The 20,137-nt window shown below is 35.1% G+C and overlaps 1 protein-coding gene across 4 annotated transcripts in view; it reads left to right on the plus strand.

The window, feature by feature from the left end:
• Positions 1-20,137, plus strand: part of LOC150098931 (cytoplasmic aconitate hydratase-like) — a 373,379-nt gene that overhangs the window by 342,133 nt on the left and 11,109 nt on the right. For all 4 annotated transcript variants that reach the window (XM_090405009.1, XM_090405006.1, XM_090405010.1 and 1 more), the window contains 2 exons: positions 5,578-5,700; positions 13,437-13,622. In XM_090405009.1, coding sequence (XP_090261135.1) covers positions 5,578-5,700; positions 13,437-13,622 — 309 coding nt within the window. The remainder of the gene's footprint in view (positions 1-5,577; positions 5,701-13,436; positions 13,623-20,137) is intronic.

The following is a 20,137-nucleotide window of genomic DNA, read 5'->3' on the forward strand; positions in this document are numbered from 1 at the left end:
GAAAGAGGGCAGTGCAGAACTGCCATGTTGACATGATTGGTGTTACCAAGACAAAGACTAAACAAGAGAGAGAGAGAGAGAGAGAGAGAGATGTTTAAATAACAGATGTTATATAAATGGCAGATAATTTTAAATAGAGAGTAAATGGGAAGCACAATTTAAACAGGGAGTTATAGATGCTACTATATATATATATATATATATATATATATATATATATATATATACAGGGTGTTCGGGATAAATTTGACATATTTATATTTAATTATATTTTTCCGTAAGTTACATGTATTAACACACACTTCTCTTCATTTAAAAGTTTGGACCCTTCTTCATTCATATACAAGATGTCAGAAAGGATGGATAGCTGGAACCCACCTGAATCATGGAAGAGAATAACTTGTATCATGATGATTCGTGCCCGCCATCAAAATAAGGATATTACGACTGCTGCCCAATTCTCCCTGAATACAGTAAAAACAATCAGGCATGAACTAGAGACTTGCAATGGTGACTACGAGGATGTAGCAAGAAGAAAGATCCCTAGCAGACGATCTGATTGCGTTCGTACAGCAGAATTCCTCGCAAATCTGCAGGAACAGGTGTTGAAGAACCCTGGCATTGGAATTCGGGCTTTGTTCGTGGAGTTGCTAACTGTAGTCAAGCCCTGGATAACAAGAGTAGCCAATGGTAGGCCGTATGTATGGCAGCAGGATTCGGCCCCTTGCCACACCTCTGGGAAAAGTCAAAAATGGTTGTCTGAAAATTTCTACGACTTCACCAGTCCAAATGTTTGGCCTCCAAACTCCCCAGACCTTAACCCCATGGATTATTTTGTATGGGGCGCAGATGAAAAAGACACCAATCGCACTTCCAGTAATACAAAAGCCCAGTTAATGGATAAAATTAAAACAGTTTTTGCGGCCCTTCCCAGGGAGACTGTAGCATCAGCTTGTTCGAGGTTCCGAAGCAGAATTGAAGCTGTGATTGATGCTAATGGTGGTTATTTTGAGTAAATCTTGTTGATAGTATTGTAATTAACTCTGCCTGTAATGTTTTTTTGTCAATTCATTAAATTTAATAGATACAAAGAAGATTTTCTTTTTCCTTACGAAACTGTCAAATTTATCCCGAACACCCTGTATATATATATATATATATATATTTAACATATTTATACCCAAGGTAAAAATACTTTCTACATTTATATCTCCTCCAGAGATTTTTATTTAATAAGGTTAAAACACCTTATGGTAACTTGTTTTGGCGAAATACTTACAAGCTCTGTATTACTAAATCTTGGTATTTCTAAGCCTAGCTCCCACTGACGAGACCTCAATAAAGGTCGAAACCGGTCTGGGTAGTGGCCCCTTGCCTTTAATACAAAACATCATACATCCCCTTCTTGGAGATGTGTTTTGGCATTAAGGGTAAATATTAAGATTAGTGATCGGAGCTTGTTCCACCTTTGCCACGAGTTGCCCTGGTCCTGCACTACCTGTGGGATCAGTTAGACTTGCATCAATTGCAGGCGCAAACTTGACTTTTAGTCTGTTTGCTTACTTGGGAAATGGAGTAAAACCAGGTTTAAAATTGCTTGGTATCTTTAACATATTTATACCCAAGGTAAAAATACTTTCTACATATATATATATATATATATATATATATATATATATATATATATATATATATATATATATATATATATATATATATATCATATTCTAAATTAAATATTTTCCATTATTGCTTTTTCTGACTTCTCTCTAAAATATATCTCTTTTGCATTCTGTTTCATCTTCTGATCTTTTACTCCTTAACCATTAATGGCACGTTGCTATAAAAAAAAAAAATAATAATCAATAATTAATCAAATACCAGCAGCTTTTAGATGTGAAATATAGACTCAACTATAGAAACATTTGGAAAAAACTAAACCTCAGATCACCCGTTGCAAATTTTGAAGAAAGCTTTAAGTCAGACAGGGAAGAGTATGGTAAAATTGGTTGCAAGAATAGAAAAACTAGAACATTATAGCAGACTCAAGAAGTTAGAGGCAGTCCCATGAAATAAAAATGATACTACAAATTCCTATCAAATAAGTTGGCATGCATCCTTAGTGAACATACAGGAAAATGGGGGAGAAATTGATTTTTAAAGGTGGCTAAACAATAGTCAAAAGAAGAGTTAAGGAAAATAGAAGATAAATATCAGCAAGGTGCAAAATGGCATAAGAGGCTATAGTAAAAGTTTCAAAATGGAGGAGAGAACTGTAAAAAAAAAAAAAAAAAAAAAAAAATAGAAGTGGTAAAATCTAATACGAATATTTTAGACATCTGGAGTAGTTGCATTCAAAAGGACAAAAGAAACAGGATGAAGGAGGAGTTTTGCTAAATGATAGCAGAAGAATGGTTTTGAAGTTAGATGTCTGGAGAGAATGTTATTCACTGAGAGTTGGACAGTGAAAATCAAGGAAACCTGAAGTATTAGAGAGGATGCGGTCAAGTGGGGATTCACCCATCCTTGAGACAAATGAGAATGTTTACAGAAATGATTATGCAATGCTGAATGCAGTTTCACAGGTTTCAAATCCAAAATTCGGAATGATATACACAAAGGTAACTGTGGGTAGAATGCAATATTGAAATTATCATTATTATTATTATTGGCAACTCTAAGGTGTCCTTAGACTCATCAAGTTAGGCCCTAAACATCATGTCTAGAACTATCCAACATTTGTACAGTATCTATCATACTTTGTTTTGAATTCATTCACAGTCATCGCACCCACAACAGACTCTGGCAACCTATTCCACTCATTCACTACTCTCCAAGCAAAAAACCTAGTTTTAACACCCTTGTTAACTACACTTACTTAGTTTCCATGGATGGCCCCTAGTTCTTCCACCACCAAACTTGTTCTGAAAATTTTCCTCTGAATTAATCATGTAAAAACCCTTCAGTAATTTGTCTCAATCATATCACCCCCTTTTCCACACCCACAAATCTTCGATTGGTTCTCGTAAGGTTCATTCTATAGACCTGCTATCATCTTGATCACTTGCCTCTGGATCCTCTCCACATCACCAAGAAACCCTGGTACTCAGATCTGCTCACAGTAGTCAAGATGGGGTCTTATCAAGGCTGAGTAAAGAGCAACAATAGCCTGCTTATTTTTGCATGTCAAAGTATTCTTCAGCTTTAGCCACTTTTGCTATGTGCCCCTTAAACTTTAAATTCCTATCCACTAACATTCCCACGTCTGTTGCTTTGTCAGTTTCCTGGAATATAGTTCCACCAATGTGGTATCTTTTCACCCCAAAATGCATAACCTTACACTTTGCTACATTAAACTGATATCCATTCCTCTTTGCCCAGTCTTCCAATCTATCCAAATCATCTTGCAAAATTTTGACATCATCTGTAATAACTATTGCTCTACCCAACTTTGCATAATGAGCAAATAATTGAACAGTTCCTCTCAGATCCTTTCTGATATCGTTAATGAACAAATTAAACAGTAGCATCCAAGAACAGAACCCTGCAGCATGCCACTGTTCACAGGCCTAAATGCATGCACATGAATGCCAGAGGTATCAAAAATAAAGGAGAGACATTTATAGCATTGGCCAGCTTGACTTGGGCAAAAAATTGTCATCAGTGAGAACTGGTTGACAAAAAATGATATAGTTACAGGGATAAATGTAAAGGACAGGAGGTGGGATATTGTTGATGATACTTAAAGAACTTCAACCAAAAATTAGAAGTTAAAGAAGATTATAGGTTTGGGGGAGATGGGTCATTTGAGACTATCTGGTGCCAGTAGAACAAAATACATTATTGGTTGCTGCTATAGATGAGAGGGGTGCACAGGGAGATGTCGAGTCCATGCATCGGAAGATTAGCATGAATGCAGGCCAAGTACCATGGTAAGATGGAAGTGGAATTTATAGTTGCTAATGGATAATTACCTGAAAGAATAAGTCATGGAGGGGACCAGGGTTTGAGAGTGCTGGATCTCATGATAACCAAGGTACTTTCTTACTCCAGCTGGGGGAAAGTGACCATGCACTCTTGTTCTTGGAGGTTGCTAAGCATCGGTCAGAATGGGTTGATGTTGAACTATGAAGCTGGTAGCACTCATGTTGGAAAAAACAGATTAAAAAAATGTCTAAAGCTATTAATTAACTAACTGAATTTATTTAGCTAATTAGATTAATAAGCCAAGGCATTTTCATAAGTACAAAGAGACATTGAGCATGTGAATGTGGGCAACTAGCAGGAAGGCAAACACTGAGTGATTGTAAAAGACAGGCACCTAACAGCTCTAACTGGTGCTCTCTATGGATGTGGTGATGGAATGTTGTAATCTCCTACAGCACTACAGCATTCCTGCGATGCTGAAATTTTAATGTGTGCAGTTTATATACATATAAACTCCATGCATGAGAAGTTAGAAAATGTATAGCACATCATCATCATCTGTGAGAAAATGCACAAAAAACTTAGAGGTAAAAATATGGATTATTGTTGTCTTAACTGTTTGCATCAACAATTTTTTTTAGTGTGTCAGATTTTTTTTTTTAATTCACATCAAGAGAAGTTCTCAAAAATAAAGATTATTTTAGAAGATTAATGAATTATTTTGAAATGAACTGAAAGCATGTTTGGAAAATACTGGTCTGTATAAACAGTTAATTTTGCAAGTTTAATATCTCTGTAGCATATTTAATAACATCATCATCTATTATTACTATGCTTTACCGGCTATGTAAGTTAATTGAAAGGGAGATGGTAATTTTTTCGGCATGAAACTCTAGGACTTTGATGGATTTCGATCCGAGTTTTGTACCTGGCTATAAAATAAAATGGATTTACCATCTCCCTTTCAATTAACATCATCATCTGCTAGGTAGAGGAGTTGTATATTCAGATCGCATCAATTTTTATAATTTTTATCAGAATAATTTAATTGAGGTGGGGGGGGGCTATGCTATTTATGCCACAAAAGTTCTTTATTACAGTGGTGAGTACAACTAGGTTGAAAAAATATATGCATTTCTTGTCATAATACAAGAGAACCCTATTATGCCCTTTTCAACTAAAGGTGAGTTAGCCAGTCTCATGAGAAGCTGCAGGGCTTTTTATCTTGCAAAACCTGCATATTACACATAATACACTTTCCCCATAGCTTTAGTTGCTTTAGCATAAGCTAAAACAACCATTCAATTGTTTCCACGAAATGAAGGAACTTGTTTCCAGATCTCAAGTGATTTACAGATATAACACATGAATGTATCCTGGTCTGTTTTGATATAATGCACTGAAAGGATGATTTTACTTTTGAAGAGATGTAGACCTCATTTGATTTCATTTCATGGGCTCTCGAAGTTCTACACTAATATTAGTAGTTATTTTCCTGATGTAGTGCTGATATTAATTAATTTTAATTCCATAATTAGATTCTTTGTTGATCTGTAATTACTGATCAATAGGTTCTATGAATTCTAATTTTATCACATTTCATACTCAGTTATGTTGAGTAAATTAAATTAAAAATTCATTCCTTTCCAGATGGATATATTTGATGCAGCTGAAAGATATAGTAAAGAAGGGACATCATTAATTATTTTAGCTGGTAAAGATTATGGCTGTGGATCATCTCGTGATTGGGCTGCTAAGGGTCCTTATCTCTTGGTATGTTTTTTTAACAATATAAAACATTAAATGCTTAATTTAATTTGAAGGTTAGTAGTGTATTATCTCAAAGAAGTAAGCATAAGTACGAAATTAAACCATTATTGATGAAGATGAGATATTGGATTAGGGGTATTCATCGTGCAGATTGTCAAAATTGGATGCTTATCCACATGATGTGGTATTGAATAAACTGCAAAGAAATTTCAGAAAGAGGCTTAGCAGAGGGACAAGTGAAGAATGTGTGTGTATACTTAAAGGGAGGGGATTTATGGTTAGAATACAGGTAGGTGGTAAGGGAAACTGCATCTTTTTTTTTTTCAAGAGTCAGCAGGTTTGTTGGAGCAAAAGGATGTAGTCCTCCTTCTCTCCCTACATTTTAGCTTTACCTCTTACCATAACCCCCTCTTTCTGAAATTTCTTTCCACTTCATTTTATGTTCTTGTATAGACAGTTATGAGACTTCCGTATTTAAGCAAAACATGTATGTCACAGTAAAAAAAAAAAAAAAATACTAATCATATATTTCATTACAATATCTTCAGAAATAATGGAAATTTTGATACAAACAAAAGAACAGAAAAATGTTTGTGTTACAATAGAATCCTTATAAACATGCAGTCACATAGTAGCTAGAGTTATTAAAAAAATTTAATAAAATCAAAATTTCTCTAACTTTGGAATAGAAAGTCATTATGATTTAAGTTATGCTGATGTAGTAAGGCTTCAGCACTTTGTTTGAATAAATGTTCAAGTTATTTATAAGTAGAGTTATGAAAAAATTTGGTCTTATCCCATTAGATCCTTTGGCTAGTGTTGTCGATTAAATATTTAACCAGGCCAGATTTAGGAAATTTGATAAGCTGGATATGGCTGTGTTCCGAAATACATTTTTTGGTTGATCTTCCTGTTTGACCAAAATAAGTTTCAAGAGCATGAAATTTGGTAAACACCAGGCAGCAGGATAGGTGACAGTCTGTCTTTTTAGTGAAGATAAGAGATTGCAGATTTGGTTGATGGGTTTGTGGCAGTGGCAGTGAGTTAGAATTTCCTTAAAAATTTTGACATATGTTCAGAAATGCCTTTAATATAAGAAATAGGAGTTCGGCCTTCCTTTAGATGATGTTGGCAGAAATTGTCAATGATTTTATGTGAATTCTTGGATTATAACCATATAATAGGATCATTTGCTTTATAATTTCCAATTCCTTGTGAAGAAATATTTCACAGGAGAAAATTTGATGTTCTTTAGATGCTAAAGATTTTATAATTCTATATATTTTATATAGAATTTATATTTTTGAGATGGATGGAGTGCAGATGAAATAAGATTGCAGTGATCCATAAAAGTTGGTTTACAGTAGACAAAAGTTGAAAGTCATCCATCATATTCGTTTATGATGAATAAGTCCAAAAAAGATACTTCTTCTGATATTCTTTCTTTAGAGAAAATGTGATTCAAGGATGTAGAAGGAAATTTTAAGTAGCTCCAGTTCACTACCACTCTAAATAGGAAAAATGCCATCTGCATAACATAGTAGCCAGAGAGAAGGTGTAGGATCAAGAGTTAAGATTCTTTCTTCATGGCATTCCAAATTGGGCTGTAACTTCTGTCCACTGCTCTCATGACTGTTACACGCAGATGATACTGTTGCATCATCACCCACAGAAACAAACAACCTTCTGTCTCCTCTAATTCCTGCATGGTTGACCCTGGCAAATGTTCCTAACCATTCCAGACACTTGCCACACAATACCCTCCTTGACTTTGTGACAGAAAGAAATAAGAAAAATTCCATCCAAATTATATACAAAGAAGTCTCTTGGAAATGGTGACATTTCTCCAATCATAAGGCATGTGCTTTAGAGTTAACTCCCATTCTGTGTTGTCTTTTTATTCTTTCATATTCCACTAGTGTCTATCCCACAGCATGGAAATTAGTTCCCATACAATTAAGTGAAGAGAACCATCAACATTCAACTCCTATGCTACCTTGAAAGTGCTCAACTAATAAATGATGGGTTCTACCACTATCAATTAACATGGAATCTACTTACATATGTTACTCATCTCTGGACAAACACCATGGAAAAATTTGGTCAATCTCAAGTGGTCACTGTTGATATCACCAAGACTTTGAGATATTTCACATTTTCTTCTTTTCATTTGACAAATTATACTGCACAAACCACTTCATCGTAGCAAAACACAATTCTCCCGTATCTTCCATAAAGAGAACCATCTTCTTGCAGTCTTAGTCTTCAAAAATCTCTATACAAGATGAGATCTTTCTTCTTAGAATTACTCTATCCTCCAACCTCTTCTGGCATCAAAAAATTAGGATTTCTCTTTCACTTTGCTGAAAGAGAAATCCTAATTTTTTTATCTTGTATAGAGATTTTTGAAGACTAAGACTGCAAGAAGATGTGGTTCTCTTTATGGAAGATATGGGAAAACTGTGCTTAATAAGGCACTTTACCTCTGAACAGTTATTTACTTTATACATATCTGCCTAACCATTGAATACTATTCTCGCATTTCAGACAGTGCCCCTAAGAACTAAAATACTTGACTCGATAGAAAAGAGAGCAATTAAGTTGATTAATGATCCACCTCTCACAAATTTATTCCACCCACTCATACAAAGGCATAGAGTTTCTGCTGCTTCCATCTTCTGTATATGCCACAATCAATTGTTGAAGTGGCATAAATTCAACACCCCTTTCAACTCCAAACTCACAGAACAAATTTCTCCTTCTCATTTATCCCCTCTACTGCTGCCCTCTGGAACAGTCTCTCGTCTTATGTGTTTCCAACAGAATCCAATCTACAGCTCTTCAAACTAAATGTAAAAAACTTCCTTCTCACCCCTCCATGGTACTAACTTACTATATAACCTCTAATGTATAGGATTATCATAAAAATAAATAAAAATTAGCCAAACTTAGTAATATAGGTAATTAAGCTTATCACAGTTCCTTCAACCTGTTTGTAGGGTTCATCTTTCTATGAAATATCCAGAAGTGATTTAGGACAAATCTATAATGTTAGATGGAAAGTCTTTGGATAAAAATTCTAATTTTTCAGTATGAGGAATATTTATGAAAGGGTTACAGTGTTGTAACTCACAGTTACAACTGAAGATTCAAATTTTGTCTTTATTTGTGAGAGAAATTCTATAGAATGTTTTTTTATTGAGAAATAATGACCAGGTAGAAGAGAGAAGGGTAGACAAAAATTTAGAAATTTTACAGGTATTTTATTGTCTGTGGAATCAATAATGGGTCTAAGAGGATAATTATTTTTGTGTAGTTTAGGTGTACCATCGATTCTAGAAAACTCTGCATGATATGTTCAGAGTTTTTGATAGTTGCTTAATATGCAAACATGGTCTTATCTAATAACTTGTTTAGTTTATGTAGTTCACTTTTGATAGGATCTCTACTAATCACAGAATGCATATTTTGGTTTTCGTATTTCTAAGGACTGGGGCAACTCGTGGCAAAGGTGGACTAAGTGCAAGGTGATGTGCTTTGCATTATGGGATACTAAGGAAAGTGATTAGAACTTAGTGATGATGACACCTTTGTCACGAGTTGCCCCAGTCCTGAAGATACTTCACGCACAAACTTTGTTTGATTACACTTGGATAAAGAATTAAACTAATATATAATTTTTAGGTCCTATAATTAATGAGAATAACATTCACAAGAAATCTAACTTCTTTACATTCCTTTACTATTACATGGTGATCAGAATTCATTATGGCAAAATTTTGGAGGAATTCTACCATGTTAGTGTAAAATGTTTGATTGAAGATAAACTAATTGCTCAACATTTTGGTCATGTTATTCCCAAAATATGATATGACCATTTCATGGGATAGGTCTTAATTAGTGCAGATAATGAATCCCACGAAGTGGTTGCATTATTTAAATTTGCACATATATGTAAAATATGGTAATTTAGTCCAGCTCAATGAAAATAGGAAATGAAAAATTTTAAACGTAGGTATTATATGTTTATTAAAGAAATATTATAGTAAAGGATAAAAAGAATATACTTATAATTTAAATTTATTGTTAACAAAGTTATAGAGAGCAAAATATAAACAAAAAAATTCTAAATATCATTCCATTTATTTTTGTCTTTTGAATATTTTAGCATCATTTTAACAGTATGTTTAGCAGAGCGTTTTAAAAAAATCTGTACTGTTGTTCAGGCATTCTGACATCATGTTCTATTTTAGAAGTTCGAAGAACACATTCATATTGTTCAATCACATCAAATTTTTGCTTGAATATAATAACAAGCCTCTTCTTTATTGCACTTAGTGTTCTTTTTTTATCTGAAGGAATCTTAAAACAGTTAAAACAAATCAGAAAAATGAACATTATTACTTCAGGCAGTAGCATTTAAAATCTCTCTCAAATTTTTCATTTTTTTCATGTGTTACTATAAAAATATATGTTGTAATAGAATTTGAATATAGCTGAAGTAGTGTAAACTGTAAAATACTATAAATTTACAGTTAATTACACAAGACTCCAGCACCTTGATGGATGTACCTTGAAAGAAATTTGCGGTCAAGTGCCACGGTCTGAGAAAGTTTGGGAACCACTGCTCTAGAGCAGAGGTCGCCAATCTCTGGTCTGCAGAAAACTTTTGGTGGTCCATGGAGAAATTTGGACACCGACACAGGATCGCTGACAATTTTCATGGGGGGGGGATGCTTTTGTTGTCGTGGCAAATGAAATTCGGCACAAAGCGCTCAATACTTGAATATTTGAGGCATTTTTATCTCCTTCTTCACGCTGAGGTGAGATGGCTGTTGAGAGGCAAAATACTAACCCAATTGTTCGACTTGCGCCAAGAAGTCAAGTTATTTTTCCAGCAACAAAATAAATCGAAATTCCTAGATTTGTCTGATGATGATTGATTAGCCAAGCTTGCATACCTGGCAGATATTTTTTCATTGTTAAACAAGCTAAACACGCCCTTGCAAGGACAGCTTATGGACGTGTTCACACTGCGACATAAAATGGATGCATTTCAACAAAAGAAAATATTGCTGTGGCAAATGCAGTTGGCTGAAGAAGATCTGCAAATGTTCCCAAATCTTGATGAGTATATGAAAGAACAGGATGTCAACCGACAAGTAATAACCATTGTTCGATAGCACTTAAGGTCGCTCATAGAATCTTTTGGCCGTTATTACCCAAAGGAAGAGGACCCCAGACATGGCAATATGTGGATAATGGATCCATTTTCAGCAAAAACTGAACATAGCAATTTGAGCATGAAAGAAAAAGAAAGCCTAATCGAGCTATCATCTGACGTCAGTCTCAAAGTTAAATTCCACTCGTCCTCATCAAGATATCATTTTTGGCTCTCCGTAAAAAGTGGGTATTCGCTTTTTATGGAGAAAAAGCCATCAAAATTTTGATTCCATTTGCAACAACCTATTTGTGTGAAAAGACATTCTCATCTGTTACACAATTAAAAACAAGTACCGCTATCGACTTGAAATAGAAACGGCTCTCCGTGTTGCAGCGACGTCATTGGAGCCAAGAATTCATAAACTTATTTCAAACGAGCAGCAACATATATCACACTAATAATTTTGTTATAAATAAACGAGTGCATTTCATATTAACAAAATGCAACTTTTATGATCATTATTTTGTACATGTTTCTACCTTTTTTAAAAAAATTCATGTTAGTGGTCTGCGGATTCAGAATTGTGAGTTTAGTGGTCCGTGAGGTCCAAAAGATTGGCAACTGCTGTTCTAGAGTAAGTGTTTCCAGATTATCTAATTCTTAGCTCACCCATGGTACTAATACTAAAGTACTCTAGGTTTACAGCCTTTTGTAGGTGGGTTTCACATTAAAAAAAAAAGTGAAATGTGTCCTTATTGTATCATGCAGTATTCTCTTACAATTCAGTAGTGTAATATTTTTCTTACTCTGGTTTGTTATAATTTTCTGCTTGTTTATTTTATCATTAGTTATCGTACGCAGTTGCACTTTCAATTCTAGGCCGCCAATTAATCTAATGAAGAGTGTGCAAAGTTTGGAAGACAAAGGGATTGCCTTTGGGTAGCACCAATTCCTTTGTTTCGTTTCTGGTGCTAATCTCTTTTCGGATTTAGGAAAAATTTATATTATGATGCTGCGCCATCCTAAATTCTAGACAAGAGAATAACTCAGTATCAGAGAATTAATACTCAGAATTGTACACTATTAACTAATTTCTTGATAAGTTCGTTAAGTACTTAAATTTTGCAAAACCTATATTTCATTGCAGTCATAGCTATTCTTATGTCTTAACTCCCACATTGGTTCTGACTTTTATGAGCGGTGCAAAGAGATCAAAATCTGGCAACTTGTTAGATTAATAAAATGAAAGACATTTATTCATCAAATCAGACATATTACAGATAACAACAATTACTAGCTTAGAAACACAACTATCCTTCAGATTGAGTTCAATTAATTAAGTGGTACAAACTCACCCTTAACATTTCATAACATGCCTCAAAATCTCAATTGAAACTAGATTAGAGCTTCAACTAGTAGCTAAACATTCCAATCAGCAATTTCCATTTCCAGAGGCTAATGAATTAACAGACTAAGTACACCATATAGCATTAACATATTCTTATACAACTTTCTTTTCTAGAACATACGGTTCCCCTTTTTTCTCCTTATTTAAGCTCTAGAGTCCTTTCAATTAATGAAACTTGAATAACTAGAAAGTTCCTTGCACGAACACGAATTATCCCTCTTATTACAAAAGCATAATAGAACAAAATTTAACATTACCATGGATTGTAGAAACACTTGGCCTTCTCCTTATTTGTCTCTGGAGTGCTTTCGTCTCGTTGACCATGCGTCTGCTTGATTTCATCTGAAAGAATCAACTGGTGGGCTTGGACACGACTCGCCTCCTTTGAAGTAAGCTACTCTAGCTTGCTGCTATCGGATCAAGTGGTTTGGCATAACTTGTCGCTCTGCGTTGTATCTTCCGCAAGGCTAAGGTCCATACTCGCTGAACTACTGCTTGACTGGTGGGCTGCCTAACGACATGTCCATACGCTCCTGCAACCTTCCTCGGGAATTCTGGAACTCCAATCCATAGAACAAAGAAAAAAGTTCTTGAGCTGGCACTGCCAAGCTCTCTATATCCGAGGCATGCTGTTCACCTTCCTACATCACGATCTCCCCACTTTTTTTGCACTCGGCACCTAACTTCTCCTAGCGTCCTTCGCCAGAAACTTCCGCACGCAACTCGACTCTGGTGCACGTGTTTGCCTCAGGTCTTCAATGCTTAATCTGATTATCTTGCTTGCAATATGACTCAGATACTCACACATTAACACAAGGTTCACATATTTTTAACTTCTGGTAAATTTAACAATGACTAACAACAGTATAAAGGATAGAGAAAAATACATAAGTTATGAACGTTGTCAGCAATTTACAATTGGTTCTCTGTTCTCTGATGCACTACTATTAGCTCTGGGAATGTTGTTACTTGTTAAATCTGAATGAAATAATTATGGAATAATTTCTCTTTCATTCAGAATTTAACAGTAGTATTTTTCTGATACAGCTATAATATGAAAAATGAATAAATTTCTGATTTAAAAATAAAATTGTGCATATAATCATTATAGAATAGCTAGCAAAATGGATATTGATAAGAGATCAAACTAATTTAATCTTTTTTTAGGGCGTCAGAGCTGTCATAGCAGAAAGTTTTGAACGCATCCATCGCAGTAATTTGGTAGGAGTGGGAATCATTCCTCTTCAGTATCTTCATGGCGAGAATGCTCAAACCCTTGGACTAACTGGAAAGGAAAAATATACCATTGTTATTCCAGAAAAAATTGTCCCTCATCAGAGGACTTCAGTTAAGGTGAAAATAATGAATTATCTCTTTGATAATGTAAAGTTATGCATTTAATTCTATTTTATTAATGAGAACTGAGATTCAAATTTGCAGAACAATCATTAAAAGAATAGTTAATTATTTAGAATAGCATAGACATGGCAGGTTAAATTTTATAAGTGTGACCAAAAATGTTCAGAATTTATGCTGAATTTAACATTTTTCCTCTTTATTTGGAAAAATAATATATTAATCATTAGGGCTCAATAAATTATGCTCAACCCTAATCACAACACAAAAAAATGTACTCACCCAAGACCCTGTTTTTAATTATATGACCCAGTAAATTAATAGGAGTTCCATCAAGTTATAAGTGGTGCTTTATCTCTAGTTTCTTAAAAATATTTTGTTTACAAAGTTTTGTTTTTTATTTATTAAATTAAAAAAAAAAATTATTTTTGCAGCCTGCTGCTACTCAAGCAGCTGGCAAAATATGCTTGCCATATGCGAGTGAATTTGCCGAGCTCTGTGAATCATTATGTTTTAGATTATTGTTTTGAACGAGTGACCAGAATACCTGATGAGACTTGAAGAAAGCTCAAATTTGTGCATACTATAAATTCAAGGTCTAACAGCATCACTCTTGAAGATTAACTTTATTCTGGATAAATCATTCCTAAAGTAATGCCACAACTAGTTGAATTTAGTATCATATCATCGACAGAATTATATAAAGAATTCAAAGCTGATCTGGCCATAAATACTCAGAGATTGTTGATATTTCAAGTGGACACTGTGACATTCATTGTCAGCTTGTAAGGGATTCCCATTCAATTGCCATCTCCTATCTAGGAGGTTGACTACCATGATGTGACTCATGGTTAACTAGGGGTGTTGCAAAATGTGGTGAGGACCCTATCTCTTCCACATATTGACATGAGTATTCATGGCTGTAAGTCCATGTGTGTTTACGGGGACCAGTTTGTCTGTTCTGTAGGATGAAAAACCTGAGTTTCCAGGTGAAAAAAAAAACCATAGCTCCGTATGAGACCAGCTAACTCACCTTTAGTTGAAAGAGACCAGATAAAGGTTCCTCACATCATGGACAGGAATCGAACCCTGGCCTTTCCAACCAAAGGGATTCGTTTATACCAACTGAGCTACAGAGGCTCTCTTTCATGGGATAGTAGAAGCTATTGAAAATCTGCATAAATTGACACAAATGAACCAACCATGCATTACGCTAGTATCTGTAAAGAATTTCTTGCCAACCCTTGAGATGAACATGCAACAATCTTGAACACAGAATCAGTAAGACATCCTAATCAAAGCCAGACTTCTGGTCATTTTGAACTTCCCAGAGAACACAGTAACCTTTGTTCTTAATAAGCAGAGCAAGGTGTATTCTGTTCCCCACCATTGCTACCCAGCTCTCATTAACTGAAATGATTCCAGTTGATGGCTCACTTTTTGTGCATATGGTGCCTCAGTGCAACTGAGAAAGCTTATGTGCTGAACAGTTTGGCCCTTTCAAAAGTCACATTTGGATGGCTTATATTTTTGTTTACTGAAGTTGCAGGCAGTGGTCTGTATGGTGTAAAGCTTGGATTTTTTACTTGAACCACTTGAAATATGCTAAATTTTTAATCTGGATAGTTCTGGCATACTTTGTCTAAGAATCAAGGTGTGTGCAGTGGTCACTATAGAATGATCAGGCTAATGAGTCACGTTCTCAAAATGTTTCTGAAAATAATGCAAAAAAGAATATACAGAAAATGTGAAGACACCATCAGTGATACTCAATTCGGCTTTAGAAACGACTTGGTAACAAGAGAGGGTCTTTTCTGTTCTCAGATCTTATTTCAAAAATGTATTGACCAAAACAAGGAAATATTCATTTGCTTCATCGACTTCGAAAAAGCATTTGACAAAGTCCAATATGCTAAAATGATTGTACTATTAAAAAGAATTGGATTAGATGGTAAGACATCAGGATCATTGAAAATTTATATTGGAACCAAAAGGCATCTGTTCAAGTTGATGACATTATTACAGACTCCATTAACATCAAACGAGGAGTAAGGCAAGGATGTGTACTGTCACCTCTTCTTTTTAACATATACTCAAAAGCCATGTTTCAAGAAGTCTTGGAAGGAAGAAAGGAAGAGATTAGTGTAAACGGTGAAATCATCCGATATATGCTGATGATACAGCTCTTCTGGCTGACAATATTCAGGATCTTCAAAAATCTTTTGGAACTAATAAATGAAGAGAGTGAAAAACAATGGGATTAAAAATAAATATCACCAAAACTAAATTCATGGTCATAAGCAAGAAACCACTTCTTAATTCAGCACTTTCTTTAAATGGGAAACAAATAGAAAGAGTGGCAAAGTTTAAATATCTCGGATGCCGGTTAAATGAAGATTGCAATCCAGAAATGGAAATAAAAGTTAGAATTGAAATGGCAAGAAAAAATTTTCTCTTGATGAAATCAACACTGTGTAACCACAGTTTAAATTTAGAGCTCAGAGTACGCATGGTTAAATGCTATGTATAGTCTGTACTGCTGTATGGTGCAGAAACTTGGAAACAACATCGATAAAAAGACTTGAAGCCTTTGAGATGTGGTTATACAGGCGAATGTTAAAAATTCCATGGACAGCGAAAACGCCCAATCAGGAAGTACTGGAACAAATGGTGAAATCACGTGAACTTTTAGATACCATAAAAAGAAGGAAAACTGCATATCTTGGTCACCTACTTCGTAATGAAAAATATAAGATACTTCAATTGATTATAAAAGGGAAGATAAATGGAAGAAAAGGACAATGAAGACAAAGAAAATCTTGGCTGGCAGACATCAGACAGTGGACTGGTATGAACTCTGAGAGACTGCTCATAGAGTAGCTGAAAATCGCTCAAAATTTGCCAAGGTGGTCGCCGACCTCCGATAGGAGATGATACTCAAAGAAGAAGAAGGTATACAATAATGGAAACAAAATCCATGGAAAGGAGGAATAGAAAAGATCGAGAGGGGTAAGAGAGAAAGAGGGAGAGTAAAGGAGAGCTAGTTAAGAAAGAATCCAGATTGTTTTAAAAATGTTGAGAATTCTCTGGTATTCTAGTGTGTGTAGATGAACAATTTGCATTGGATCATTAATAACCACAATTATTTTGGCATCTCTTTCAGCTTGATCAGTGGAAGTGCTGAAGGGAAGTAGGTTTGAGTTATGAACATCAAAGTTCCCAAGAAAGATGACTTTTTGTTAATTAGACTGCATTAAATCAGCTTTTAGAGATAATCATAAAGATCAGAGTGGTTATTAGAATTTGATAAAGACAGCAAATAAATACAGCTAAGTGTGACATGAAATTTTGAGCTAGATTAGATCATAAAGAGAGGATTCTAGATTTTGCATTTAGTATTAAAGCCACCAGTGCTGATGAAATGCATGTAAATATACTTCCCTGCCCCTGTATTGTTTGTTTCTGATGATATACAGGATGATTAGAATTAAAGTATCCCTGTAAGGCCTTGTGGAGTGCCACCCAATGATCCAAATGCTGCAAAACTTTGCAAGAATATGTTATGCATCATTGCAGAAGTGATATCTGAGAGAGAGAGAGAGAAAGTAGTTCCAAAATTCACCACCACAGGGCACTGTATGATGAACCAAATGTAGATGTAGTAATTTTTCTGTGTGTGTAAGGAGAAAAGTGACATGAGCATGAATAACTAATTTTTATTCACTTCCATTATGCATTCACATGCTGTACTGTTCAGTGTGCTACCCTTCCCAGTATGCCACAGACTGCATTCTTTGCACAGCGTGTTCAATGGCAGAATACAGCTAGTCGTCGCTGATGTTGCACACATGCTGTGTTATGCTGTCTTTCATCTCTGGCAAGTTATTGGGATGTCCCAATAAACCCTCTCTTTGAGAAATCCCCAGAGCCAGAAGTCACAGGGAATCAGATCAGGTGAAGGAGGCAGCCATGCAGTGGGAAACACTTGAGCAATCACTCTATCTTCCATGAAGTGTTCTCAAAGACCCTCATGTAGAGAGCGACCGATGTACGCAGTGGGGAGGGGGCATCTTGCATGAAAATGATGGAATCAATCTGTGTACAGATGTGCTGCTGTAGCTGTGCCACAACAAAATTGTTTATCATATCATGATATCTCTCAGGACCTACCTGGTGAATGTCCAATATATACAGCAGAAACAAAAATTATGAAATTTAGCAGAGATTTCAGACCACATGGTTCAAAGTATTTGAATTTAAACTTCTAATGTAAACAACCTGAATCACAATTGTAATGTGATTGAAGTGCTAAGATGCACTACTAACAGAGGTCAATTGATACATGCCAAGGGACATGTTGCTTAAAAATTCCTTGATATTTTTTAGTTATCCATCCATCTGTTCATTGCACATCAACAGATGCCATACGATCATGCAGATGTTAGGTGATGTGCCACACAGGTCCTCACTATATGACGCTGTTGTATGCTTTTCTAGAGGCTTGAACTCTGAAGATTAGTTGTTGAAAAGTTAATTATAGAATAAACCTGTACTTATCTGCAACCATATGGCAACAAAAATATAAGTTAAAAAAAAAAAAACTTCCTAAAGACTTTTTACTTGCCTCTGGGGGGGGGGGGGGGAGCACATATCACACTTTGAGAAACACTGCTCTACATCAATCCTATAAAGCCCTTTTAGTAACTTAAATGTTTCTATCATATGTCTTCTTTTCAACCCACAGATGCCCAGATGATAACCTGAGAGTAATCCAGATATGGCCATATTAAGGCCTTATAAAGAGGAATGATAACTTCTTTATCTCTGCTTTAATTTAGTGTGTTCTTAAATAAATAGAACACACTAAATTAAAGCAGAGATTTTAGCAACATCTGCTCTGAACTTCAACTATGTGTACCACCACCCACAAATCTCTAGCTTAATCCATTTCATGGAGTAAAATTCCATCACTGTGGTACACGGTTCCCTCCGTTAACTATTATCCTGCTCTAATATAGGTATGTAAACTGACATATCTACTTTAAAAGTAGATTCCTTATGCAGTGGTTATATAAGAAGAGCTGTGAACCCTTTTTACGCTGACTGAAGGTAAACAGATATGGTGGCCTTCATTTATCCCCTTTATGGGAAACATTATAACATCTTTATGCAAATTCCTGATTATTATCTTATTGTGTGTATATATATATATATATATATATACACAGTAGCTAGCAAATTAATCCAAACGCTCACGTTTTAAAGAAAAATTTTAGTTTTACAAGAAAATAAATACAAAAGTTAAACTCCAACTTTACCTAATAATTTTTGATGTGCTCCTCTGTTCTGAATAAGTTCATTAATTCGCTTAGGTATGAACTCTACCAACTTAGAACACGGTTTTCTTTTTTCTGCATCTCGAAACCATACTCTTATAATGGATTGTATTAAGTTATCCTTTGTATCACAATTTAATTTTCTAAGTCTCTTTTTTACTATGGCTTACAAATTTTCTGTTGGGTTAATGTCAGGAGAGTTACCTGGCCGCTGAAGCAATTGGATTTTGTGATTTTTAAGAACTCTTTCAGTTTTTTTTTTTTTTTTTTTAAGTGTGTCATGGAGCAAGATCCTGTTGAAAGATGAGCTCTTTGTCTTTTTGAATCTGTGACCACAGTTTTCTCCAATATTTTTATGTATTGGTCACTTTTTGTTATACCATCACCAGGTACAAGTGATCCTGAACTGTCATCTGTAAAACAACCAGAGAACATTTTTTTAGCTGGGTATTTTAGGAGCTTGTTGAATGAGAGCAGGAGAAGTCTTCTCAGTCACTGATTTGTGAACATAGAGTACTCGCTCTCCTTAAAAAAAGAAATGACTCTATCTGAAAATATGACCTTCCACTTCTCAACAGTCGAATCTTTGTACACTTTTGCCCACTGGAGCTACTTTTTATGCATAGCCTTTGCCAACAGTTGTTTCTTTTTTGACCTGTGGGTAGTCCTCCCTGCTTCCAACAATCTGCAATGGACTATCTCGTAAAAACATTAATCCCATTAGCTACCAAGTCTGTTTAAGTCTACTGCAGACAATCTTTGATTCATTTTACTTTTCCTTACTGGTAAATGAAATGACTCTATCTGAAAATATGACCTTCCACTTCTCAACAGTCGAATCTTTGTACACTTTTGCCCACTGGAGCTACTTTTTATGCATAGCCTTTGTCAACAGTTGTTTCTTTTTTGACCTGTGGGTAGTCCTCCCTGCTTCCAACAATCTGCAATGGACTATCTCGTAAAAACATTAATCCCATTAGCTACCAAGTCTGTTTAAGTCTACTGCAGACAATCTTTGATTCGTTTTACTTTTCCTTACTGGTAAATGATCTTGAGTAAGTGTAGTTTTCCTTTTTTGCATACATTTTGCTCTTCTGTCAGGAGAAAAGTTACCTGTCTCCCTAAACTTCTTTAAAATCGCATTCACAGTACCCAAACCAACTCCACCCTCATTGG

The sequence above is a fragment of the Typopeltis vanoorti genome, chromosome 15 (assembly GCF_054136105.1).
Source record: "Typopeltis vanoorti isolate ZY-2024b chromosome 15, IOZ_Tvanoo_1.0, whole genome shotgun sequence".
Lineage (NCBI taxonomy): Eukaryota > Metazoa > Arthropoda > Arachnida > Uropygi > Thelyphonidae > Typopeltis > Typopeltis vanoorti.